This window comes from Sycon ciliatum, chromosome 1 (genome assembly GCF_964019385.1).
Source record: "Sycon ciliatum chromosome 1, ocSycCili1.1, whole genome shotgun sequence".
NCBI classification, from domain to species: Eukaryota; Metazoa; Porifera; class Calcarea; order Leucosolenida; family Sycettidae; genus Sycon; species Sycon ciliatum.
This window is the reverse complement of record NC_088643.1, coordinates 90979126-91006121: the sequence shown is the minus strand read 5'-3', so window position 1 is coordinate 91006121 and position 26996 is coordinate 90979126. Positions and strand designations below refer to the sequence as shown.

Genomic DNA, 26996 nt, shown 5'->3' with positions numbered 1-26996 from the left:
GATTTCATGTACTCTTGGTGAAACCCAACCCAAAGTGTTGGGTCGGACTTCACCTCGTGCACCTGTACTACATGTACGTGCACGAAAGCATAGCAAAATACCTCTTGTAAAAAACTAACTATTAAAGGCCAAGCCAAAGAATATCTTTACTTATAAAAGAGAGGCACCTGTGACGTGTGTCTGTGTGTGTGTGTGTGTGTGTGTGTGTGTCACGCTCCTTATAAAGAAGAGGCACCTGTGACGTGTGTTTTTGTGTCACGCTGCCCTGAGCACGCGAAGCGTGCGAACAGTGTAGCACAGTGTAGCTAGCGGCCGCAGAAGCACTGAGCACGCGAAGCGTGCGAATCAGACCCGGGTGCTCGAATCAGGAACGATTTGACAGGTGTGCAATTTCTCATCTGTAAATCTCAACAATGTCAGAATATACTTTTGGAGAGGCGATGGAACAGGGAAGAGAGTCTGGCTTGACCCACCCAGCAGGAATTCAGAACATGGGTGCGCTACAACACAAGCTACAGACGCAGTAAAATTGTCGTATTTCCTTCGGATTTTTTATTTCTACGGTGGTAGCGCTTATACTTATACTATAGCAGACACGATCAGTACGAGTAGCAGTAGCAGCCGCGCGCAGAAGCACTGAGCACGCGAAGCGTGCGAATCATGTAGCCACCTAGCCTAGGCCATAGGTAGCACTAGCAGCCGCACAAGCGCTGCGGACCACGTGAACCGTTCTCTGCAAATAGAAACATCTCCAACAAAAGGATACAAAAGATCTGCACTGACTGCACTCTGCATCTGATCTGCAGTGAAGAGCGCATCGCACTTTTGTTCGTAAGTTTTTGAATTTTTTGAGCCGCTTCATCCGCCACCAGGTGATGGACAACCCTGACCAGCCTCCCGAAGGCGTAACAGACGTCCCTCCTTCTCCTTCCAACGATGAAGAACCTCCCTCACCAGGACTTCAGCGGTCTGGCCACCACCACGTGCTGAGCACGTGTGCTGTTCATGTACTTGCTTCACCCGCATGCCACATTCGGCCAGGCAACGCTGGCGGGGGTGCTGCTAGTACTTGATGATCGTCCCCGCCCCAAAGTTGGGGGCCGCCCGGGAAATTTTATTTACTTTCGGAGGTCCAGTCTGTACGTACGGAGACCCAGCAGTTTCACTTTTCACCGTGAAACCTGGCGGGAACATCGATTATGGTCCCAAACTTGTACACACTTTGAAGAATGCAACCAAGTTTGGCACACTTTTCGCGAAAGTGTGCTCTGTTTCTAGAGTACCGTTTGGTTGGCATGAGGCTGCGCCATGTGCACCAGCTGTTCGATCCTGTTCTAGATCGTACCCACCAACACACCCTCAGTGATCAAGCAATAATGCATAAAAAATATAATCTGCCCGCCCTCTCCATTTATTTTTGGAAAAAAGGATGGTCATCAAGTATATTCTTTGGCTTGGTCTAATAAGCGACGTGGAGACAAGAGTTTTATTCCAGTGATGAATGATATTAGTGAGGCGGTCATTGAACATAACAAAATAATAACTGAAATTTCCTGTTAGATTTTCATGAGACACTAATCGAGGAACGCCGTCTCAACAATAGTAGGTGGGCAATAAAAACAATCTGATGTGTCTAGGGGTTAGTGAGAAGTACAGAGGTGCCTTGTGAAAAAAAGGAAAAGAAAAGACCAGAGAGTGTTTCGAAGAGTTAACTATAGTGACAGTTAGGCGACTTGGAGATAATAGACAACCTTAGCGAAACGGTTTTGTAACGGTATTACCGTAAGGGAAAAAATACTTCGAAGTACCGATATCTGGGTTCGACCTTTAGCAAGATGCACGCTCTTTTTAGTACGCTGTTGCCATGAGAATACTTTATCTTTAGTGCGGTACAACCGTTTATGGCTCCATATACCCAATACACGGTGAAATGGGTACGCACTACGCAAGCTTTGGCCAAAAACGTACCGTAAAAAATGGGGTTACCGTTGTTTGCTATTAGGATGTCTAATAACTTATTATTAGCCATAAACGATATGAGTGCCGTAGTCATCGCTACACATCATCCAAGTCTCGTAATGTTTAAGCCGATTATTGAACAAGATGCTTCGACAGATGACCCTTTTTGTACTTCAAAAGTATAAGCCAGTTTTGTGTAAGCAAAAGAAGCACTGAAGTTCTATTCGTAAGTTCATCTCACCTCTATAATTTCTGCAAACCTTAGCACTTTGTCGTGTGTAATTGAATCATTCCAATAATTATTTTTGGTTCTTCTTTACATTATTACTCTTCAGTCACGAAGATACACTGCTGAACGTGGCAAGGAAATTGATTCTGGAAACCTTTTGAGACTTCAGTAATGGGTGGTGATGACTGGAGGACTCATGTTTTGTATTGCTGTTCTTAAGTAACAGTGTTGGATAACTCTAAGGCAGAGCAGGCGCACACACAAATGTAGACCTTGCTAGCTATTGTCAGCTGTTATCAGCTGTCCGCATGCCTCTTGCCCATATAGCAATCATCTGATTACTGCTGACAGTATGAACAGCACGGAGTGTGACACATTGTCCTTTTCCTCTCCTTTTGATATTTCTTGTCTTCACTTGAAGAGGTGATGTCTTCACCGATCATGTTTTCCTTTCTGGTCTGTTCTCATTTCCCATTGCTCTGCAGAGAAAGGACACATTGCTCAAGGAGTATGCCTCACGTAAAAAGGTACTGGTATGCAAGGCTATCAGGTTGTTGCCTACACAGATGATGTGACTGTACCCTTTGTTATTGACTTTACCGGCTGATTAGCTTGAAAGGCCTGCTGCTGCGCGACAACGGAGACTCATCTGCAACATGCAGTAATTTTTTTGGGGATATGCTCGATATTGGTACACTCACTTGAGCTGAGCATTCCTTTATTGGGAAACAATGCACACTCTCTAAGGCTGTTGATTGGCTGTGTACATGGCTGTAGTCATGTGATATGCACTCCACCAATGTTATCTCTATTCAGAGTAGCGGCTGCTTCAAAGTTTCATCATTTTGTCATCGCTGGCATCTCAGTTGCCGTTGTTGTTACTACTGCCTCCGCTCTTGTTGCTGGAGACATCGTCATTTTCTTGTTCCCGTCCTTCTTTGTTTTATCTATGTGCTTTCATCTTTCAGAGCAACTTATTTGCTGACAGACGTATTGGTGAGAATAACCCAGGCCTGACCGCTGAGGAGAAAGAGCTGCAGCGATTCACGTATGCCAAGCAGGTAATACTAGGTGGTACACGTTTAACAATGCGTGAATGCCATCACTATCTTGTTAGTCAGTCACTTTCTTTATTTGAATCACCAAGGCGTACATCTGGCTGATATAGCAAAGGCTATACACAGCCCCTACAGGTTTATGAATTGCCGGGCCGTTAGTGAAATGATACTGAGGCCAGGAAGGAGCCGAAAACAGCATTGTGCCCTTCAGCTCTGTGTTTCTTTCTGTCACAGTCCATGCTTTGATCTGATGACATTTCAGTTTGAAAGCAGGTGTACATGACCAAGTGCACCTGACCATATACACCTGGTAGGGCATGTGTTTTGTGGGATGCATAGCCGCATGCACTGACCACAGCTGGCTCAGATAATCCCAACCTGCTAATTTCTTTATAAGCTGCATTGTATGTCTTGCGCCGCCTGTGCTTTTCTGTTGTAACAGAAATTCCATTCCAAATCCAATGCCTACAGTCTAGGAGAAGATGAATTGACTCACATGGGTCAATCATTGGCTGATGACAATCAATTGAAAGACACCAGGGCATTCGCTATGTCTTCTGATGAAGAGGATGAGTCGGATCGCAGAGCAGCCGGTGAGGTTATATAAATTCTTTTACAAGTACCGTATTTTACCGGTTGTAAGTCGACCCCGGTTATTAGTCGACCCCCCTATCTGGAGGTCTCAATTCTGCGTTTTAAAGTTTTCACCCAAAGAAGCACTACTAACCACCTCCTGCCACTAACACCTCAACAAATCATGTAAACATTCCTTATTGGAGGATATAACGTCCCAATCCTTGAAAAAGGCCAATAAACTGGCAAAAATGTGTAAACATGGTGCACTCGTGCATGCAGTGGAGGTCTTGTTTTGTAAGATACTGATAGTTCCCGGTTATAAGTCGAATCCCGGTTGTAAGTCGACCCCCACCCTTTCTCCTTCTATTTTAAGTCGTAAAAGGTCGACTTACAACCGGAAAAATACGGTAATGTCGTTGACATGGAAATCCAGTCGATTGACCGGGGCCGGCGCCCTCAGCGCCTACAGAACAGTGCACAATCATGGTGATCCGATGCGACCAGCGCGCTGCAGCGCATAATTATGTCATGCATGTGTGTACTGCTTACCCACGGCTGCATGGCCAGCGCCCTGGTGCCGCTAGACGTGCGACCGGATTTCCATGTCCACGACAGTACCAGTTAGTTTAACTAGGAGGGGAGAATCATGGGGCCACAAAATCTGGCTGGTGTTTCTGGTATCTCGTTTTTAGGTTTAATTCCAGTGAGATTTAGGAGTGACATTAGAGAGGTTAAGTTACACTACGTCTTTTTTTTCTTTTTTCAAAGCGCGGTGAAAATCTCACGTTACCTGTAAATTTTCGAGGTTAAATTACACGTGCGACGTGATGTGAAATATTGCCGTGGCAAGATTCAGGTCTACTAGTAGTTCGAACAACAGAATTGTCTCAACACACAAAATATCAATCTTCCAACAAACTCGCTAAAACTACGGATACTCACACAAATCCGATCGGGATGACCAAACGAAACTTCCAAAAACCGACGTCACGAAATTATGTGCGGTACAGTCAACTCCCGTAAAATACGTCAAATTTCACGAGAGTTTTTTTTGATTTTTTCAAGTAAAAGTTCATGGACGTAAGAATTTTCCGTGAAACTTAACTTCTCTATTGCCCAGTGCTAGTAACAACATGGTTGGGCCAGATTGGTATTGCTCATGATGTTTGTACATTTACCGTAAAGTACCGTTGATCTGCCCCCCACACCGTGTCGCTTCCCAGCTGGGTTTTCGGCAGGGGGCGGGAATTAGATCAAGGCTGTCAAGTGCAGTACGATGTACAACAACTTAAGTTCAGACTCGATGTGCTGGATTGTGTACATTTTCATCCTGGATTGGCAAGTACATATTGTGTACAGCAGTGCATGCGTCGGTTCTACATCGTGTTTTCGTTGTATACGCCGAAGTCGCTTCACAGGTAGAAAATCGACAGGGGCGGGAATTAGAGAGGGGGCGGATCAACGGTACTTTACGGTACAGTCCCAATATTTCGATGTACATATGCCTTGGAAATCTGCTTGCCACTTGTAGATACTTTTCTTTTTAAAAGATGTTTAAAGGATTCCACTGTGGCCACTTCATCTTGTTCACGAAATCATGTACATGTACCACCACCCAGGTGGTCTGTCGGCTACATTTGTTTGAAAATTTAAACAGTCGAATCAACTTTCGAGCCAGGTCCATCTTCAGAAATATAATACTACAATGTACATGTACCGTAAAGTACCGCGAGAGCGCCCCACCATCTCGTCCTTTCGTGGTCGTATTGTGGAGGTGGTCTCCTGTCTGAAGGTCATACGACACGAACCTTGTACACATTTTGCATATTGTGGAGTCAATCCGTACCTTCAAGCGGACACGAGCTCCACACAAAACCCTGCGAAGTGTGACCTTAGCGCACTAAGGTTCTCACACCGTACAAACTTCGTTGCACTCTGCCATACGATTTTCTTTTCCCTGGCTGCAAAATCAAGGTGGGGCGCTCTCGCGAGACGGGGCGCTCTCGCGGTACTTTACGGTACTTTGAGTTTTTACCATGTATGAAACCAATTTCTGCTGCTGGGAATTTTAGTTGTGGTCTCATGTACTGTGCATGCCTGCTTTTTTATTCTGGTGCGATTGCTGTGATTGCTTTCTCAGGTAAATTTGTGAAAGATGCTCATTTTGGCGGTTTCGGTGGTGGTCTCTTCGATAAGAGGCAGCCTGGTGCTGAGACAGAGGTATGTGGCATCCCCAAGGTCAGGCTGTCGTACTGGGACTGTTTCAGTGTGATGAAGTAAGTTCGTTCTTGATCATCTGGCGATATTTGTATGGAGTGTGAGTCCGTTTGCCAGAGAATGATCAGAAGGGAGACGAGAGGGAGACGGTGACGCGAAAAGGAGTGATCCGTGTCCAGGCAATGTGGGGGAGACCAGCTCCTTAAGGCTGTCCAAATTGCAGTGCGCGGCTTGGTTGTTACCCTACGGCTACACATGATGGCTTCTTTGGCCCGCCACCTCTCTTTCCATCTTCAACATTGGAGCACACCTCACGAATGGTCCAGTAGGCTTTAGCTAGTCCAGTACTGTAGCTGTTAGCCCTGAATTTTGCATCTTTAGTATTCCAAACGGAAGTGCTATTCTAGCAGTTTCTACCTCCATCAGCTTTCTACTTCTTTTGTTTGTTCTCTTTTGTCCATCTCGTTCATCTCAGCGTCGCACTCAGAAGGACATTATGGAGGAGATCGTTGCCAAGTCAAAGAAGAAAAAGGTATTTTCCCTTTCCAAGTGTATTCAACGACATGTAGTTGCAGTGTAATGAAAGTGTATATCAGTCATTGGTTAGGTTGATGGTGACTGACTGGGGTATCGCTACTATTGCATGATGTGTGTGACTGTACCTACACTGTGCCTGGCTCTGTGTCTCAATGCTGCTGTTGGACAACAATCACACATGAATGTACTGAATGCACTTGAAGTGAACGGGATCTGCATGCCTCTCCATCTATCTCTTTTCCACTAGTACTGGAAGCATGTCATTACCATCATGGTTGTAGACGCAAGTGGCACCACAATGCTGCAGTGTAGTGTAACGGTGTTCTTCTTGTTTCTCATATCAATTAACCATATACATGTACCGTGTACCGTGTTAAAGTACTGTATCTGTATGGCATTATGGAAGGCTAGCACACATACAGGTGAACCACTAGTACATTTCTCACCGGCATGGACGTGCATGGACGTGCATGTCCATACCGGCGAGAGAAAACTATGCTTGCATTGAACATGATGTATTATCTGTGTGTGTACGTGCTTGTGCGTGCGCGGGCAGGCGGACGTATGTGTGTGTGTGTGTGTGTGTGTGTGTGTGTGTGTGTGTGTGTGTGTGTGTGTGTGTGTGTGTGTGTGTGTGTGTGTGATGATGGTGCGACGAGTGATGAATAATCGAGTGTGAGACGGTGCTTACTAATCATATAAGTTTCCTGGACCTGCTGTAGTGGCGAGTATTGCGCCGCTGCTTGGTGATTGCCATTGTGTGGAACACCGAGCTGCAACTAAGCCTCATTCTGTCATCTGTGTAGGGGATCCCTGTCTAGTAGTACAGATTACTGGGTACTCTGTGAGCGGAAGAAGAAGTTCACTGTGTGTGCACCTGTGCCAACATTGTGCATGTGTGCATTCATTGTGCATTGTGTATCATTTTGTAGGCAGAGCGGCAAATGCAGCGAGACGTTGTTCAAGACTTGACCGACAAAGCCGATGAGCAATGGAAGTCCCTGGCATCCCTTTTTGCTGATGGCCAGGTAAAGGTAAGACTTGAGACGTTGGCTTGCTGAAGTAATGTTGGGGATATGTATTCAAAATACTGTATAAGCAGTGCCGGACTAATTATTTTGCCAAATGTCAAAATACAGTCTATTTTTGGTGTGTGTACATGTACCATATCCGCACCCAAAGGTAGTTTTCAATTTCAATGATTACCCCATCAGCAATCGGCCGTTTAGGCACTGCATCTGCGCCTTGATCCTAGAGGGTGGTGGCGTTCCTACGGACGGATGCGGAAACTCGGCTTTCAGCCGAGTCTCACGCGAACCATGATTTTTTTTAATCAGCCTTGGTACTAGTAGGTGATATTAGTAATACAGTAGTACCGTTCTAGTGGTACTGGCACACATTGCATGTATACCGGTAGTAGTGTTGCATTGCGGTTATCATCATATGAAAATCGTGCACATCTCGCTTCTACATATACAGTGAAACCTGTCTAAGACGACCGCTCAAGGGACCTTCAAAATCTGGTCTCTGTTACCAGGTGGTCTCCTTATCCAGGGTCGTTTGACTGGAAATAGCATCCCTTGGTCCTGGTACCAGTGGTCTTCTGGGACAGGTGGTCACCTTATCCGAGTGGTCACCTTGGCAGGTGTTACTGTACATGTACAGGTGGAATCCTGATGCCAGGAAAACAACTTCTAACTATCCGCACATTTTAATTATCCAAACATGAAGCCAAACACAATATGTATGTCAAATGCTCTCGTGGTCACGCAGAGTTGCGCTATGGACCTTAGACGCAGATTTCACGGATACTGAACTGACTGGCACAGCCTGCTCATGCAAACTCAACTGACCAGTAACGTGTACAGTGAACTTTGAATTACACTTTGCTAACTTCGAATTATCAGTACAAATCCCACACATTTTCTATGTACAGTCTGTATCGGCTATAGAGTGACCGGATATAAGAATATATCGGCTACAGTGATATTGGTACGAAATATCAAAAGCAAAACGTATTTTATCCAGTAAAAATATCACTATAACCAATATTATCGGATGTAATGATATATCGGATATTATGATGGCAACAAAGAATCAAAACATGCATAACACACTATATTATTATCGGCTATAGTGATAACTTTAAAATACATAGCGCGAGCTCCAGTGTGGGAGCAAACCCATTTTTAAAATACATTTAACGCACTCTCCACATACAGGCATGCACCCGGCTCAGAACACATTGTTTTCTGGTTGGCATATCAGGGATATTGGGCGGAGCAGCTGGCGTGCATGAGAAAGACAGGTCGGCCTGCTCTGCGCAGGAGCTGTGACCCGGTGCACACATAGTGTGTGTGAGAGAGAGAGAGACAGACAGGTCGGCCTGCTCTGCGCAGGAGCTGTGACCTGGAGCACACAGAGTGTGAACGAGAGACGGTCGGCCTGCCGTGGGCAGGAGCTGCGGCCGGTAGTGATTGAAATGAGCCAGCTGCGGAGATAGACTGCCCTCACCCGATATAAGTATATTGACAAGAGTTGTACTGACACTGTGATTGAGGAAATTATGGTGACAGTGACGGAGAGATAGTGATCCCCAGTCGAATGGGGTTGGGAGGGAAGGGGAAATTGACAACTGACGGACAAACCAGTGAACAGTCAAGTCGTCGGAAAGCAAAAGTGACAAAGGAGTCTCTCTTTTCTCTTTCTCTCTCTCGAAGCAAGATTTGGAAAGCACGCGTGGGAGAGTGGCGCGCGCTGCGCATGCGCATGTATAGCAATGACATCATAATCAGATGCATGATCATCAGACTAAGTATGAGTGGTAGATGTTCCACGTTCGTTAACAGGGCTTAGCGCACACGCTAAACAACCAGTAGCAATAATATCAAAGGCCCTATTTTTTTTAACTTTCTTCACGTTGCTTATTTTTATAGTGATACATGTACATGTACATATGCAGAATTTTTTTATGGAAATGCGGGCACTGTCAACTATGCAGCATGCTCACTTAAAAAAACGCCATGTAATGCTATGCTGGAAGTATTTCCTTGCCTTTCATGTGTCGATCGAAAAAAGAAAAAAAATCGATTGTATCGCATATAGTGATGCATCGGTTATCGTGATAAAATCACGGAAATCAAAAGGGTACGCTATAGCCGATACAGACTGTAAGTGGAATCTGTGGGACTTCTAATTAACCGGACATGTTCAGTTCGAGGTTCGAATTACTAGTATCAGAAAGTTTTATGTGGGAATCGTATTGATAGAAATCGGTCCTGGAAAAACTTCTAATTAAGCGGTATGTTCGAATTAAGCCATATTCAAATTATCAGGATTCCACCTGTACTACAATAATTACCAAGAATATACCCCCCCCCCCCCAAGAGTGTGCAACTCCTGATACCCTTTCTATGGGGTTTGTCGACGGCGAAAACTCACATCACATGGTGCAGTGTCCTAGTTGTACGTTTCCAGCCCGTTTTCAGCGAGCAGAGGAGTAATAATAAAAGCACTCCCTGGTAGAAACTCGCTGCGCTTATGCAACTCGCCAGCATAATGATGGCAGATTTTCGGATTGCGCGCACGCTATCCCTAGCTGTACGTAGTACAAAATGTACCTGAGACACGCAATGTGAGTTTTCGCCATCGGAGACCCCATCTCCAGAGTTGCACACTCTTGGGGGCTTATAATTATACTCTTGTAGTTACTTGTATAGTGTGTTTCAAAAGTATAGACCTCTAGATTTTTTCGAATAATTCAAATTTGGTTTGAGCTTTTAGAGAAATTTCTTCGGGATATTGCTCAGGCAGTTCCCCCAAGTTTTCTCATGTAGATTTCTAGGCGATTGGATAACAAATGCACAATTTCGGAAATTTTATGCACTAAGTGATCACAAATTTTATTTGGTATAGATGCTGGCCTAGCGTTTTTTTCAAACCAGAGGTCTATACTTTTGAAACGTACTATAGATAACGACACAAAATCCACTGCACAAGAACTAAAGGCAGTAAAATAGCAAAGGATAAACTAGACTTTGAAGCCAATCAACCGATTAGACCGTCAATACTAGTAACAAGCGAGCACACGCACGTACGCGCACGCTGGAGTATTCGTCATTGAGGCTATCTTGAGTGATGCCACTCCTGGACTTTGTTACCCCTCCAAAGCACTTTATTAGCACATGGATCATCGAGGGTGTTGGATTTAGGCCGGCCAGAGTCGTACGACTGTGCTGTGCTGGTACATGTGCAAGCTGACTGCTTCCTGACTCTCGTGAAGGCAATCGCGGTCCTCTGGCTCATCATCTGCTGCTCCCATGCTCTGCACTGGAGTGGCATGATCATGGTTTGTTACGGCTCTTGATGGCATGTCACCACTGAAGCGCTGGACATCCTCAATATTCACTCCAACCTTGCGCCATCCCATTCAAATCATCTCTCTCAGGGAAAACACTGTGGCGAAGGTTTTCACCAGCCAAGATGCCTGTATGGGCTTTATGACTGACATACGGAAGTCAGGTTGAACAATCTCCAACAGGTCCGCATCAGGGCCAGCATCACCCACTGCGTTGCTGATCTTGTCCGCATACCAGTCGATGAAATGACCTCTGAACTCATCTTTTATTTGCCGATTTATGGAGAGGTCAAGTGGCTGCATTTGGCTGGTGCGATGCTTAGAAGAAATCCTGACTTCTCGGAAAGATTTAGGACCTCGGGGGTCTGATGTGCACGGAATGCATCGAGAACTACAAGAGCCTTCTGGTTTTGCGGCAAGTCAAGTGACTTCTTCACGGACGACTGGTACTGAATCAGCACAGTCTTGATGTAGCGGCGGAATGTTGCAGAATTACTCCAGTGTGTTGCCGAATGCCACACATCCCACGCTTCAGGGAACGCCAAATTTGGGTGACACTGCACTGTTTGGCCTTCCTAAATTAACTTTGGTGGAATAAGCTCACCAGACAAGCTGCAGGTCAGTAAAGCAGGCATCTGCCGCTTATCATCCAGCCCAGTTGTGGGGACTTGCTTGGCATCTTCTTCTTCCACTGTCCACTTGGACACAGGTGCCATAGGCAGTCCCGCTTCCTGCTGTGCATCAGCACTTCATATACACAACATATCAATATTAGTATTATGTGCCCCTAGTCAAGTGGATACCAGCCAGAAAGCACCCTGCCAAACTCTATGGGATGCAGGATGTCCCACCCTGTACTCTTTGGGCCATTTATGTGTAATGTAAACACACACACACGCACACGCACACACACACACACACACACACACACACACACACACGCGCGCACGCGCGCACACACACACACGCGCGCACACACACACCCAGGATCATTGTCTGGATAGTAAATACAGTCGCCCCTCTCTAATCCGGCACCTTTTGCAACGGCATTTTCTGCTGGATAAACAAGGGTGCTGGATTATCAAATCCTGCCCTCCAACCCGGCCCACATGTTATCATACATGTTTGTGTCGTACGTCAAAACGTAGGGATTTTCTGTGTCAAACCAAGTACTTTGTGGAATGCATGTCTATAACATACACTTAGGAATATCCTATGTACTGTCATAGGATATTCCCAAGTGTATGTTGCATGTGTTGTGTATGTTACAATGGTCCCTGATAGTGATAGTCTGCGATGTACAACTGCTGGATTAGAAAATCGAATTGTGTACAGTTTGAGTGATTTGTTGTAGAAAATCGCTGCTGGAGGCGAAATTCAAGTGCCGGATTAAAGCGTAGAAAATGAACTGAAAAAATCCGTTTTGCCAGAAAGTGTGCTGGTTTGCAAGGGTGCTGGATAAACAAGTGCCGGATTAGAGAGGGACGACTGTACTATGATATCTGCTAGTCACCAGGAAGGCTCACATTGTATGGACCACAGGTTATTAAAACTTATTATTAGATACTTCAAGAAGTATTATTATTCTGTTGTTCATATTTGCGTTTGTGTCCAGAAAGTGAAAGAAAAGGAGAAACCCAAGGCAGATTCATTTGACATAACTGTCAGAGAGCTAGCATTCGAGGCCCGCAAGGCACAGGTAAGGTGGCTGGATGTGCATGGTTCATGCCTGTTAGATATTACTGGGTTCTAAGTTGTTAATTCGCTCGAAAGACTGGGCTCTCATCTGAGTGATACTTCAGACCCCTAGCGAGAATGGAAGAAAGCTGTTACTAACCTCTACAGGTGTATTTCACATCTGTTGATGGGTGTACTTGTACATGTGTGTACAGAGCAGAGTTGTGTGTGTGTGTGTGCGTGTGTGTGTGTGCGTGCGTGTGTGTGTGTGTATGTGTGTGTGTGTGTGTGTGTGTGTGTGTGTGTGTGTGTGTGTGTGTGTGTGTGTGTGTGTGTGTGTGTGTGTGTGTGTGTGTGTGTGTGTGTGTGTGTGTGTGTGTGTGTGTGTATGTATGTGTATGTGTGTAGATTTGACCAGGCATGTATGTACATGTAGATCTACACAATCATAACGTGATCACGAGTGGACTGGTATTAGCGTGCATACTTACGTGCATGCATGCTTTGTGTGCGTAACACTTCCCTTATAAATGTAAGTGTCAATCATACAGAGCTCAGCTCAGCCCATGCTGTTGCTGCTGTATGTCGCTGCATGTAATGCTATCTGTTGTTGGACGCTTAATTCTGTTTGGTTCTCCAGGCAACAGACCTGTCGAAAACAAAGGAGGTAATGGCAGAGGAAACGTCCAAACGCCGGCAAAAAGAAGAGGTGAGGTTGCAGTTGTTTTGCTTGTTTCTCTTTCTGTTCTTGCTGTATGTTTAGTATTCCAGTGTAAAGTGAAAAGGAAGCTACAAGTCATGTAATGTGCTGTTGGTGAGTTGCAGCTGTATAGAGGAGGCCAGGGCACATTGCTGGTGCTGATACTCAATCTGTGGAGAGTACTCATTTGTCCTTTGTGGACTCATCATTATAGCACCAGAAAATGTGATGTGTCAGCGTATGAATTTGTTTGCTATGTTGATGTACTTGCTGTTGTAGGAAGAGAGAGTGAAGAGAATGCATGCACCGGATACATCGGATGTGCTGAATGGCCACTGTTCCGTGGATTCTCTGAAAGCGTTAGTATGCTATGCCTGTGTATGTGGGATGCACCATGTCCTATGCTTTTGAACTGTATTGTGAATTATCCATGTGCCTGCCTGCGAGATACTGTGTACACATGTTATCTTCTGTCATTACCTGCTACATGTACTGCCCCTGCCATGAGCGCTTTGCACATCCGCTATGACTTGTGACCAAGAGTACATAACCCCCCAGAGTGTGCAACTCCCACATACCCTGCTGTCCCGACAGAATTTCAAGTTGACGTCATTATTTATGACGCAATTCTCCTTGCACCCGTGATTTACAACATGTGTACGGGTGTCAACGCATCACACGTTTTTCTTTGCAATAATTTGTACAGGATCAGATCGGCTTCGGTCAACCACAGGTTCCGGATTCGTCTGATAATCCGTGTACAGTGCGCATTGCATCATAAAAATGACGTCAACTTGAAATTCTGTCGGGACAGCACCCATAGTTGAGTTGCAAACTCTGGGGGGTTATGTACTCTTGCTTGTGACCCAGTGCTGCTTTTCAAATTACCAACACATGCTTGTGATCTCGTTCACTGCTCTCTTTGTCCAGACCTTCGTCAAAGAAAGAACCCAGATTCAGCGTTCGGTATCAGGATGGACAACTTGTCATGCCAGAAAAGAATGGTACGGACATTCTTCAGAAGTGTCCAGTCATGCAGTGATTGGTTCTGGTTTCTGTCTCGTTTCAAGTCACTAAACCTGTACCGAATCAAGCTAAGGCCTCATTTACACGACAACGATTGAAAAACGTTTTTCAATCGTTTTCGAAACGTTTTGCTGTTTACACGAAAATGATAATCGTGTACACTGCAACACGTTTTTTGGCGCGCAATGGTCACGTGCAATAAGTTGGCTGGCGCAGGCTGGCGGCGGCATGTTTTGAGTACAAGGCTCGTACTAGTAAAACGTTTTTGCCGTTTACACGAGAACGAAACGGAACGAAAACGATTGAAAAACACTTTGAAGCCGTTTTTCGTTTGAAACGTTTTTGAAACGTTTTTCAGCGTTGTCGTGTAAACGCTCTTATCAAAATCTGCGGAAGCGTATTCTTTTGAAAACGTTTTTGACAAAAACGTTTTTCAATCGTTGTCGTGTAAACGAGGCCTAAGTCGAGGTGTTTTAAAACCCTAACTGATCCCCCCTCCTAACGTATGGAAGTTGTACATGAATGTGTGGATATAAGGTCCTGTCTTTACACGTGGCTTGTTGTGCTGAATCGTCCTGTACATGTATTTCCTGTATCACTGATCAGTGTTGACTTTCCTGTATCACTGATCAGTGTTGACTTTCCTGTATCACTGATCAGTGTTGATGTATTTCCTGTATCACTGATCAGTGTTGACTTTGTTGCCTGAGTACATTTTTCACAGCTTACTTGAAGTTACTTCCTTTCAGCCAAAGTAACAGTGTTGTTGGCAGCAACACATGACTGTACTGCAGGGCTGGCCAGTATAATCCAGATGAACACCTGTTGTGCCCGGAGTTGAGCAGCACTGACACCATGTAGCTATGCTAATTCTCGGCTTAGTTCACACCTCAACAGTGTAACCTGCGACGCGGTTCTTGAGCGAGTGGTTGGATTTCGGCTGACACTGTTGTTGATAGCATGCATTCCCCATGCTCGAACAGCCCACGTCCATTTTGTTAAGCGCGTGGCTCCTTGCCAGTGCATTGTTGATGGAATGGTGCTCTTGCTCTTTATTACTGTAGCCAAAAGTACATGAAACCCAGAGTGTGCAGCTTGGGGCCTTTTCTGCTATGGGTGTCTGTCACGGCGGAATTCCGTGATTACATCATATTTGGCGCAGATCTGAGGCGGAAAATGGCGTAGTGCGTACAACTGAGCTGCAGTTGTGCAGAAAGAGACCTGCTTGAATCCTGCGTGTACGCACTACATCACTAAAATGATGTAATCACGGAGTTCCGCCGTGACAGCAACCCATCCGAGCTGCACACTCTGGTTTTCATGTACTCTTGCTGTAGCCTTTCTCTTGTAGCTGTTGAGTTTTGTTGTTGCTGGTGTTGATAACGTTATCTTGTGTACTTTCCCTCTTTGTTGTACGTGCTGCAGATGATTTTGTTTGGCAATCTGGGTTTCAGAAGCAGTCGGAGGATGATGGTACGCATCTGCTTCTATCCTAGTACATGAAATAGCATACTGGCATGACTGTGTAGCCATGGTTACTCATAGCATGACTGTGTAGCCATGGTTACTTGTAGCATGACTCTGTGGGCATGCCGCATGGTTCCTTGTAGCATGACTGTGTAGCCATGGTTACTTGTTGCATGACTGTCATCTATGAATACAGGGCACATTCGTTGGGTAAATCGATGCATTCATGTTTCTTGTTGTACACTACACTATAGCAATGTACAGAATGCACCATTGTAGCACTGTACAGTGGAACGTCCCTTAGCTAACTCCTCTTGTAACTAAGGACTGCCGATATCTCCACCTTCAGGACACATTTCTTCAGACCCAGATGTTCTTAATCAAGCTGTAGTGCGTTCTGTAATTGGGCTACCTCCCTGGACGGAACACTCATCTCCGTTGTCTGGGCTGCCTTTGTCGAGAGTCCGTTGTCTGGGCTGCCTTTGCCGAGAGTCCGTTGTCTGGGCTGCCTTTGCCGAGAGTCCGTTGTCTGGGCTGCCTTTGCCGAGAGTCCGTTGTCTGGGCTGCCTTTGCCGAGAGTCCGTTGTCTGGGCTGCCTTTGCCGAGAGATTTCACTGTACATGTGCATGTACTTCAATAGATCAGACCATCAATATAGTAACTGGGATACAAGTACTGAAGTACATACAATGTATACTGCCATGCACTCACTCGTGTGTTGGGATTGATACTGTGTGTGTGTGTGTGTGCGTGCGTGCGTGCGTGCGCGTGTGCGCGTGTGCATGTGTGTGTGTGTGTGTGTGTGTGTGTGTGTGTGTGTGTGCGTGCGCGCGTGTGCGTGCGCGCGTGTGCGCGTGCGTGTGCGTGTGTGTGTGTGCATGCATGTGTGTGTGTGTGTGTGTGTGTGTGTGTGTGTGTGTGTGTGTGTGTGTGTGTGTGTGTGCGCGTGTGCGTGTGTGTGTGTGTGCGTGTTTGTGTGTACGTTTGTACGTGCTGCATGATCTTGCCAGATGATTTGGATAGTGATGATTATGACAGTGATGAGGATGATGACGACGATGATGAGGATGACGACGAGGACGGTGACGAGGATAGCGAAGAAGAAGAGGAAGAAGAGGCTGATTGGGATGCTAGCGGCAGTGAAGAAATGGACGATGATGAGAATAGTGGGGAGGATGGTGATGGCGATGAAGAAGACGACATGGAGGCAGACGGTGTGCAAGAGGATGAAGGTGTGTCCAAGGATAATTCTCGGCAGGGTGCTGGAGAAGCAGATCCATCTGTGGGTGTTAAAGAAAAGGGTAAGTATACGTATACTCGTAGGTGCCCACTGTGACTGCAGTTTGTGTTGGTGGTGGTGTTAATCCTTCAGTATGTGCCTGCCTGCCTCTACTGAGACTTTGCATATACTCTCCCAAAGAGGACAGGTTCCGTCTTGAAGCTGAAGAGAGCCGCCTGCACATAGATTTGCTCAGGGCTTGAAAAAAATAGTATTCTTGAAATCAAAATGATTGTATTGTTAATGCAGATACTGTTCCAGAGTTGGGGGGGGGGGGGGGGCTGGATATTGAAGTACTGAGATGTCTGATTTCCATAGAGGCATGTCATGCAATTGAAAAGGAGGATGGACATTTGGGTTTTACGCCGGCCCTACGACGACGGCTGCAATGGCCAACCGGACAACATAGAAGTTGAGGCCAAGGAGAAAGATTTCATTTTCTTGCACATGCTTATTGATTTGTGCGTATGGCGTAAGCGTCAGGTCGCTACAGTACTCCCCGCCAGTGGTGAGGTCGGGAGGAGCGAAGCACGATAAACAAGAAAAAGAGAGAGAAAGAAAGCGCAGCATGTACAGGGCGGAAAGGTAGGAAAAAATGTGTGGGATTTGTGCTGATAATTCGAAGTTAGCAACGCATAATTAGAAGGTCACTTTATTTTCTGCAGATCAGTTTGGTTTGCTTGCGCAGGCAGTTCAGTATCCACTAAATCTGTGTCTAAAGTGTGTAGTGCAATTCTGCGTGTTAATGCGAGCATTTTGACGTACGTAATGTGTTGTGGGTATTATCAAGAGTACATAACCAAGAGTGTGCAACTCGACAATCCCCCAGCCCGCGGCGGAATTTTTTTATGACATCAGTCTTTGGCGGCTGTTTGGCTCACTGATGCCATCATGCGTAGCCGGAGATCAAAGTACAATTTATTTGTACATTACAGCTACGGTAGTCGAAGCAGAACAACGGACGATAGATCGATGTGTCTTGAACCTGACGAACTCTCACCGTATCTATAAAACAAGCGCGGGAAAGCATACCCACTTCATCATACTTCTGCCAAAGAATAATGCAATAAAAAAATTCCGCCGTGGGTGAACCCAACGCAGCTCAAGATAGGAGTTGCACACTCTTGTTTATGTACTCTTGGTATTATCTTGTCAAGATGGAAGTGTTCAATTCTCAGCATAAAAATATTGGCATAGACAACTGCGGCTGGGGAACCCATTGCAGTCCCATTGAGTTGGTGAAAAACTCTGTCATCAAATTGAAAAAAGTTATTCGTGAGAATGAGTCTCATGATGCCAACGAGGGCTTGTCTATGTGTCCCGGGGATGTTCATGTCTCTAAGGTGCCAAGCAAGTGCTCTGAGACCGTCAACATGTTTAATAGAAGTATAGAGTGAAACAACATCTAGTGTAAGGAAACAGAGATTCTCATTCCATTCTATGTTCTGCAAGTTGTCTAGGAGGTCATGTGAGTTGATGAGTACACTAGGTTTCGAGATCACGGATGGCCATAGGTAGATGTGAAATAGTCTAGCCCAATCATATGTAGGGGAGCCCCTAGATGCTACAATTGGTCTGATTTTCAATGGATTTTTATGTAACTTGGGTAGGCCATAAAAATTTGGTAAATCATTAGACGGAGTCAACAACCGTGCTCTGGCACGTCGATGTAGGACTCTTAAGATAGGCCTAGCTGCATTGATGAACTTTCTTTGCAAATCATCTAAATCTAAGGTAGAGATATGTACCAGTCGATAGGTGTCACTGTCAAAGAGATGCTGGTGGCACAGGGAGACGTACTTAATGCGGCTCATTATTACAGTAGTGCTACCCTTGTCAGCTGGACAAATAACTAGATGTTTAGCATCGGCTAGAAAGTGTAACGCGGTGGTCTCAATAGGACCTAAGTTGCTGGCTACCTTCTTAGGTTTGAAGTTTCTGACAGCTAGTTCCACGTCTCTCATAAAAGCTCTAACATCCGGTGAAATAGATGCTACTGGTGGATGCCAGTGTGACGGCTTATACAAGGAACGGAATCTATCGGGCGTACTGGATCTACCGTGAAAATGTGCTGTAATGGCAATGTTTCTGAGGAACTTTGAAATGTCAGCATTATCAATTCTCGGTAGTGAGTTGAGCCTAGGAACGAACTTAAGTCCTAGTCCTAGAAGTTCAATAAGCTCAACTGGTACACTTACGTCCAAGCACGTGATGGTGTCCCGTGAAGAACAGTTTTCGCGTAGAGATTGTTTAAGATCTGAGCTTTGTTTACGGATTCGTTTACGGCGACGGCGCCTGTGGTTGGTGGTGTTACCTCCACGCCGTCGTTGTCGTCTGCGGGGGCTGTCACCGTCAGGAGGTCGGTCGTTGCGGTGGTCCCCAGGCCCCTAGCGATCGGCCGGGACGTTTCGCGCCGAGCGTCGTACCGGTTGCGAGGCGGCTGCATGTTGCAGGCTTGGCAGGATACCAGCAGGAGCACTGTACTGGGACGAGGCGTGCCGAGTGAGGCGGCGATAGTTGGAGGGCTGTAGGTGAGCGCTGCTCCAAGTCCGGTGAGCCGGGCATGTGCCTACGTGCGTGCACTAGTACTGCTGGGACGTGGGGTGGAGCCGTGGAGGTGGCCAATTTCCAGCTTGAGGCCAGGGCGAAAATGGACGGCGAGGACGACTGGATGGTGTGCTGAGGCAGGACTGCGGGGCATCCAGGTGGTAGGGAACCACAGCAGCTCCGAGGCGTATCCCGTGTCCACTGATGGTAAGGCTCAAGTTTTGCGTCAACAGCCGGTGATTGATGGCATCCCGAGAGTGGGGCGAGCAGGAAACTGGCAACTGCAGCGAGGATGTCTCTTCTGTAGAGGTTGGAATGTGGGATGGACAATTCTTCATCCGGTACGTCTGGGGTCAACCATGTCTCAGTCATTGCGAGCACGTGAACACCTCGTGATGCAGACGTAGCCTTGTTCTCATGCTGAGCAAGTGGAACTGTGTCTTGACGTCAACGAACCCCCACTCAGTGCAGATTCTTGATCTACTCATTTCTAGGTTGAAACGCAGTTCCTCTGGGGTGAGGTTTATTCTGCGGTATGTGGTTATCAGCTCAGCTTCCAAAAGATATCTTTTGTCTCCAAACACGACGAAATCAGGGGCTACTCCATGATGAGGGATAAGTGCACGAATCTGCAACAATTCACTGGCATATAGCAAGATCATGCCGACGGCCCTCAAACGGCCCAAACAGGTATGCGATTATACCGCATGGGAGCATCAGCGACTGAAACTTCATGACTTGTCGCCGCTTAGGCCGCGGTCTCACCAAGCTCAGCCGTTTTTGGCTTGCGCTGAAAGTGGCTTGTGACTAGCTAGCTAACGGTCACACCAAAACTGGTTGACGCGGGTTTTCCCGGGTTTTTCTTTATTTGGAGGATGACCCCTGCGCCCAGTATACGTGATTTGCATACACACTACGTCCTAATTTTTGATCTCCACGTGGGCCTCGTCGTGGATGGAAGTTCTGCGAAGATCCAGGCTCGTTTGCTCGTATCCTTTTTCATAGCACTTCCAAAAGGGCTGAAAGCTGAAAGTGGCTGGTGCCCCGATTTTCAGCCGTTTCCGTGGAAACCTCAGCTGAAAAAAGCGCTTTTTTTGGCTGAACGGCTGAATCGGGCTCGGTGTGACCGCGGCCTTATGGCGACTGTACTAAAGGCGTTGGTGGTACTTTGGTCGGCATATCCAGCAAATTGTGCCATTCACAAAACCAAACATGTTATCCTACGGGCATTTGGCAGACACAGCAGTAGCTGGTCTCCTCAAATTTGGTGGTGATTGTTACTAGTCTACATGTAGTGGGGATAATTCTAGATTCTGACACTGCTCTTGACTTGCAATGCGACGGTTTCCTTCGTTGACATGAGACACTTGTTCTGCATGTCTGGCTATTTGGCCTCTTTTGTTTTGTCCAATTGGTACTTGAATGGGTTATGCAAAGAAACATAATGTATTTTCGTCTGCCACTGTCTTCTCCCGCTTCAGCGCCTAAATCACTGCAGCAGTTGAGTAATCGTCTCAGGAATCGGTAAGTCAAGCGAAGTGTCTGTAAATGTCATTGGTGTCATGTGTTAGGTTGCCCTAGTGGCTTATTACTGCTATACTGTTGCTTTTGCAGACGGAATTCAATCTCTTTGCCCTGTATGTCAACCTTACGCATTGTTTGGATCCTGCATCTTCTATCCTTTTTTGTACTTTTCTCAGATCATCGGTTGAGCAAACTATGACTTTGGAGAAGATCATTGCATGCAATCATTCTAAACTGGCTGCCGGCAATCGTCCTAAGATGCAGGTAGGTAAAACCGTAAAAGTATGATATCTCTGCACAAGAAAAATGTTGTCTGCACTCTTTTTTGTTGAGTTGCTTGAGTAACATGATAATTATATAATTATGTAGGTCATACATAGTGTGTGTAAGTGAATACAGCATTCGAGCTGCCTCGACCAGCCCTGTTTTAGCGTTAATGGCTGTAACGTTACAGTGCACGCTGACTTGCTCATATGTGTTTGCCTTTGATGATTATTGGAGTGTGTCAACCCATCTCTCATCTCTCGTCTTTTCGATTTTTATGTTGTGTGTATGGAATGCATGTCAGTACACTGAGGTGTGTGTGTCTGTCTGTGTGTCTGTCTGTGTGTCTGTCTGTCTGTGTGTCTGTCTGTGTGTCTGTGTGTCTGATAGGCCCTTTTCGGTTTTGTTCTGGAGTACCTGGATGAAGTAGTATCGGAGGACTCATCTCATGCTCCGTTGATCGATGCATTCTCTCGGTTAGTGCTTGGATAGGTATTTAGTTTATACTTTGAAAAGCTCCACACGTCAAAGTGTGTTGTAAAAGAATGGGATTTGTTTCTTGTAATGACCTATATCCCGTTTTGCCATCAAGCCTTTTTTTATATTGAAGCTGTTTGACCCATCTCTCAGAATCATAAATCCTGCTGCTATAAAACTGTGGAAATTTTAACCACCAGAACACCCCTGGCCCAGTATCACGCAAAAGATTGTATCTTTGTAGTGAAGGGAGTTTTAAGTACATGTATTGTATTGTAGACCTTCCTCATCATAGTGGAAGCTGAGATTGTGTAATGTTTCTGGACTGGTCGCTCTTGTTGTTATGGTGTTAATGGTGAGCCCACTTATCGTGTTCTATGGTGTGATATTGTGTATGTGTGTGTGTGTGTGTGTGTGTGTGCGTGTGCGTGTGCGTGTGCGTGTGCGTGTGGGTGTGTGTGTGTGTCGGTGTGCCTGTGCCTGTGCCTGTGCCTGTGTGCGTCTGAATATTTGCGTGTTTGTGCTTGCGCCTGTGTGTGTATTGTGATACAGGCCTTTACTTGATCTTGCACGTGATAATATGCAATCAACCTCGGAATGTATGCATGATCGACTAGTGGAGTCTCGACAGCTGGTAGCTGAAGCTCGCAAAGGTATTGTTTTCGTTTGTGTGAGTTTCTGAATGCGTTGGCAGGTGTGCAGGTGTGCCAGTGTGTGGTTGCGTTTGTACGCATGCATGCATGTGTGTACATGAGCTTCTTTTAAAACACTGTACCAACAAGATTCAAGCCCTCTCTTGAATAATACCCCTCCCAGGGGTAGGTTACAAAGTTATAATGATAAAGCCCTCTCTCGACCAGTGCCCCAGGGCTTTCATTTTCACCCATGTCTGGATGTCACTACTAGTGCCAAAGGTTAGAAAGAGGAAGACGACGATACCAATCAGGGACTGGCAATAGCAGTATCGATGATGAAGACGACAATGTCAATGGCAGTGACGACGATGCTGACACTGGCGACAACTTCAGTGACAGTGATGGCACCGACACTTGTACCTGCTCTGGTACCTGCACTGGTGCCATGGTGGCGTGACTTGAATGACAGGAGCCATGCCAACACAAGTGGAGATATAGAATAGTCCTCACTACATGCTAAGGAAAAATAAATCCCGCTCAAGTAGAAGCCCCCAGTACAGGCAGGGTTCTGACTTTAGAGAGAAAAAAAATGAAGCCCGTTGTATTCTAATCGTGAGAGGACGATATTTGGCCATAGATAGCTGTAGCCGCCACAGCATACCGGTAACTTGGTTCTCCATGTTTCTCCCATCTGATGATCATTTGACGTGAATGGTAGTGGTGGTGCTGCTACCACTGTTGTTAGCCCTGCACTTATGACCCTGCATATATTCCTGTCTTTGTCATCACTGAAACTGTTTCCCCCTGCTGTCTGCGTGTGTGACGTCATGCAAATGTGTTCTGTACAGACCCCTCACTGCCATCTCTCCCAATAAGGATGGTAAGTTTTAGGCTGTTGTGTCACAGGGAATGTTCCACATGTGTGTATTTCCACATGGATTCCTTGCTGTTAGACTAACGAGGCCGTAGCATCCGGTACCACACTATGTGTGTTTGTTTCACTGTATGCTGTATATGGGTGACGTGGCCAATGTAGGAAACATCCTGAGGAGATTGCACTCTTTACAAGGATCAAGCTGCGCTGCATGCTGTGTTGCTAACAGGTGTGTGTGTGTGTGTGTGTGTGTGTGCCTGTGTATTTGCATCTTCTGTGGGATCCTCACCACCCACGTGCAGCGAGTCACTTTGCAAGTTGCCGGCGCTATCTATTCAACGTCAGATTTTCGTCATCGTATCGTCTCGCCATCTCTGCTTCTCATGGCAGACTATTTAGCACATGTAAGGTGATGTTTGCTCGCTGTTTTTTCCAATGCGAGATACGCCACCTAGCAATAACTATGATTGTGTGTGTGCATGCTTGTTTAGAATCATGGCTTGGCATGTGGAACTGAGCAGCAGTTCATTGATCACTATTCGTTTATGTGCACATGCATGTCTGTTCTACGCGCATGCCTGTGTGCGTGCGTACGTGCATGGTCATGTGGATCGGCATTGGTAATGTGTGTACATGTACATGATTCTATGATGTTTGTGTGTGTATGTCTGTACACAGTGTTCACTGAATGCAGACTCGCTACTGAGCGGTCTATGGATATGTCAGCTACTACTACAGGTACGGCGCTTTGTCTGCTTCTCATCTACATCCCCCCCCCCCTCCCCCCTGTCAGTTGAAAAATTGAATGTTACTTGTACTTCAATACTGCGAAACCTTTTGTGGCAAGCTTGCATTGCAATTTGCACTTCGAACTGCTCAATACCTTCATCAATATGAAGCTCCAAGAAGCGTTGTAAAGTTGATCTGAAAGCTACTTTGTACCGCTACTCTCGTGTGCTCTGCATTTGCTTTGTTCTGCCGCTATGTGTGTGGCTTGGACTCTGACATACATGTACATGTACTACAGTGGAACTCGTACCCCATGCCATGGGCAGCAGGAAACTGTGTACTAGTACATACTTTCCAAAGTACTGCTTATCCAAACGCTTAGTTCAATATGGATCAAGACACTCATACCCCTGACAATGTCCGTACTAAGGAAGTGTACATCTGATCAGAGTATGTACACTACGTGAGTTCCACTGTGGTATCTAACACTTGTATGAACTTTGGCAGCTTGTCGGCTACCGCTCACATGCCGGCACATTGTTATGACATTGTGTTGTCTCTCTGCACAGTATTTACGGCAGTCGAAGAGATTCATGCCGGAAATGGTGAATTTCTTGACTGGGATAATCGCAATATCAGCACCGGCATCCTCATCTTCACCAGCATCACCAGCACATGATCTAGGTAAGCATTGTTATCGAGATTTGTGCTTGTGTAGCAGCATGCATGCTCTTGAAGCACAGTACGTTGCACCGCAATATGTGGGTTGAACTTGGACAGCACACATGCACGCATACACGCACACGAGCTTGGTCACTGTTGTTTTTGACAGTGCCAAAATACACACACATGTGTCTGCATGCATGTTCCATTTTGTACAGCTTTTTTTAGGTTGAATTACATGTATTCTCGTTATATTCTTTTCCACTGCCGCTGTCCTGTTTGTTGTTGTTATTGCAGCTAGTCTAACACCGCCATTCTCGAATTCCACGGCTGAGCAAAGATCAGCAGTATTGCGAGCACAAGAGAAATGTGCCAGCAATGGGTAAGGGCAACACACACACGCACGCACGCGCGCACACGGTTATTGGCCAATCCTAGATCACATTTACTTTTATTCGATGGCCTATAGTGCATTGTTGAATTTATGAAGGTGCTAAGGTGCTTGTGTTTTATGTGCCCAAGATTTTTGTTATCGCCCTCTTGCACAATCAGGCAGTCTTTCTGTATATTTATTTCTCTCCTTTTCTTTCTCTTTCTCCCCCTCCTCGCTTCTCTTTCCCTCTCTCCATCTATCTATCTATCGAATATCCATCCATCCATCCATCCATTAGCCCTTGGTGGATTATGCTGGCATAATTTCTGGCATAATCTTCGGATTTTGTCTAAAAATTATGCCCTAGCATAAAAGGACTTCTGAGACCAGACGGTCAGCATAGCCTTACGATGCTGGATGAAGATTAATGCTCCAGGCATATGTAGGCATGTTACAGGAAATAACCTGGTGAATGTTACCCCTTATAAGCCGTGCTGTCATGGTGCCGCATAATTCCAGCATAATGTAGCATAATCACTGGTATAATTGGGGCATAATGGAAAGCAATTTACTTAGCACCATCATTGGCATATTTCCAGCATAATGTAGCATAATCGCTGGCATAATTTGGGCCTAATGGAAAGTATAATTCAGCAATTTACCGAGCATAATCCGCCAAGGGCTGCCATCCATCTATCTCTCTCTCTATCTATCTATCTATCTATCTACAGTCAACTTCGCTAATAACGTCTGCGGATATAACGACAATTCGCGAATAACGACAGAATTTCCATGCCCAGAGCAAAGTCCCATCCCACTGTAATACATATTGAGACTTCGGGTATAACGACACTTCGCGAATAAGGACACCTTTTTGACGCCCCGCCGAGTGTCGTTATAAGCGAAGTTAACTGTATCTATCTATCTATCGAGCTATTATAACTATTTCATTCCTGCTGATCATAGTGTGGGCCCATTGTCAGCTAATCTGTATTGTTGTGTATGGGGCTCTGATGTTGATGTTGCTGTCTCTGTACAGATTAGTCACTATAGTGCTGTGATGTTGATATGCTGTCTTTGTATCTCTGTACAGATTGGTCAGTATTGCTGTGCAGCTACTGCAGGAGGTCACAAACCTCTACAGCTCGGTTACATCTTTCCCTGAGCTTTTCGCACCGGCTTCTGCACATCTGCGGAGGTATTGCCTTTATAATATAGTTATATTTCTATGTGTCATATACACAAGACACAGAGCTCCGCACATCTTCGCTGTAGCTAGTAGTTTTGTGCCCTTTGGCAATCATCAGACAACTGATAATGCTTGAACAGCCAAGATTGGATATGTGTGTTAGGGCTGCGGATTTGCTTGGTCTTCGTTTAAATGTCTGAAACACAATTTAGTTGTTCTGCTAACTTACAGTACAATCATGCAGTTCTTGCGGCGCGTTTGAAAAGTTTGCTGTGTGTGTGGTACGATGGCATGTGTGGTGTTTATCTGTTCCTCATCCATCCCGACATATATGTATGTTTGTATTGTTGTTAGATTACCAGTCAGTCGACTGTCAGCAGATGCCAAGGTGAGTGCTCATAAATCGATTATTATTAATACTACAATGCTGGCAACTGAAATCCGACCCCCTTGGCGGATTTCAGTTGCCAGCATTGTAGTTGCCATTGCCGACTGTGTACAATACTAATACATGCACGGTGCTGCTCAGTGAAATCCGGTCGCGTGAGTCAAGTTTGCGCCTTGCATCATTTCGCAGCCCAGTGTTCATAGGCCTACAGGGCTGCACAATGCCCGGCGCGTACCTGAGTGACTCGGCTG

General features: G+C 45.8%; 1 protein-coding gene across 1 annotated transcript in view; it reads left to right on the top strand.

Moving 5' to 3' along the window:
* LOC135806417 (nucleolar protein 14-like) overlaps positions 1 to 26996 on the top strand; it is a 70361-nt gene that overhangs the window by 36789 nt on the left and 6576 nt on the right. The window contains exons 2-24 of the mRNA XM_065320595.1: positions 2674 to 2715; positions 3157 to 3249; positions 3689 to 3839; positions 5963 to 6042; positions 6515 to 6571; positions 7509 to 7610; positions 12549 to 12632; positions 13251 to 13319; positions 13590 to 13669; positions 14241 to 14314; positions 15762 to 15809; positions 16814 to 17104; positions 21111 to 21153; positions 21330 to 21417; positions 21808 to 21893; positions 22447 to 22547; positions 23378 to 23409; positions 23706 to 23807; positions 24082 to 24141; positions 24702 to 24816; positions 25093 to 25177; positions 26262 to 26366; positions 26712 to 26745. Of these exons, the coding sequence (XP_065176667.1) occupies positions 2674 to 2715; positions 3157 to 3249; positions 3689 to 3839; positions 5963 to 6042; positions 6515 to 6571; positions 7509 to 7610; positions 12549 to 12632; positions 13251 to 13319; positions 13590 to 13669; positions 14241 to 14314; positions 15762 to 15809; positions 16814 to 17104; positions 21111 to 21153; positions 21330 to 21417; positions 21808 to 21893; positions 22447 to 22547; positions 23378 to 23409; positions 23706 to 23807; positions 24082 to 24141; positions 24702 to 24816; positions 25093 to 25177; positions 26262 to 26366; positions 26712 to 26745 (2022 nt within the window). The remainder of the gene's footprint in view (positions 1 to 2673; positions 2716 to 3156; positions 3250 to 3688; positions 3840 to 5962; positions 6043 to 6514; positions 6572 to 7508; positions 7611 to 12548; positions 12633 to 13250; positions 13320 to 13589; positions 13670 to 14240; positions 14315 to 15761; positions 15810 to 16813; positions 17105 to 21110; positions 21154 to 21329; positions 21418 to 21807; positions 21894 to 22446; positions 22548 to 23377; positions 23410 to 23705; positions 23808 to 24081; positions 24142 to 24701; positions 24817 to 25092; positions 25178 to 26261; positions 26367 to 26711; positions 26746 to 26996) is intronic.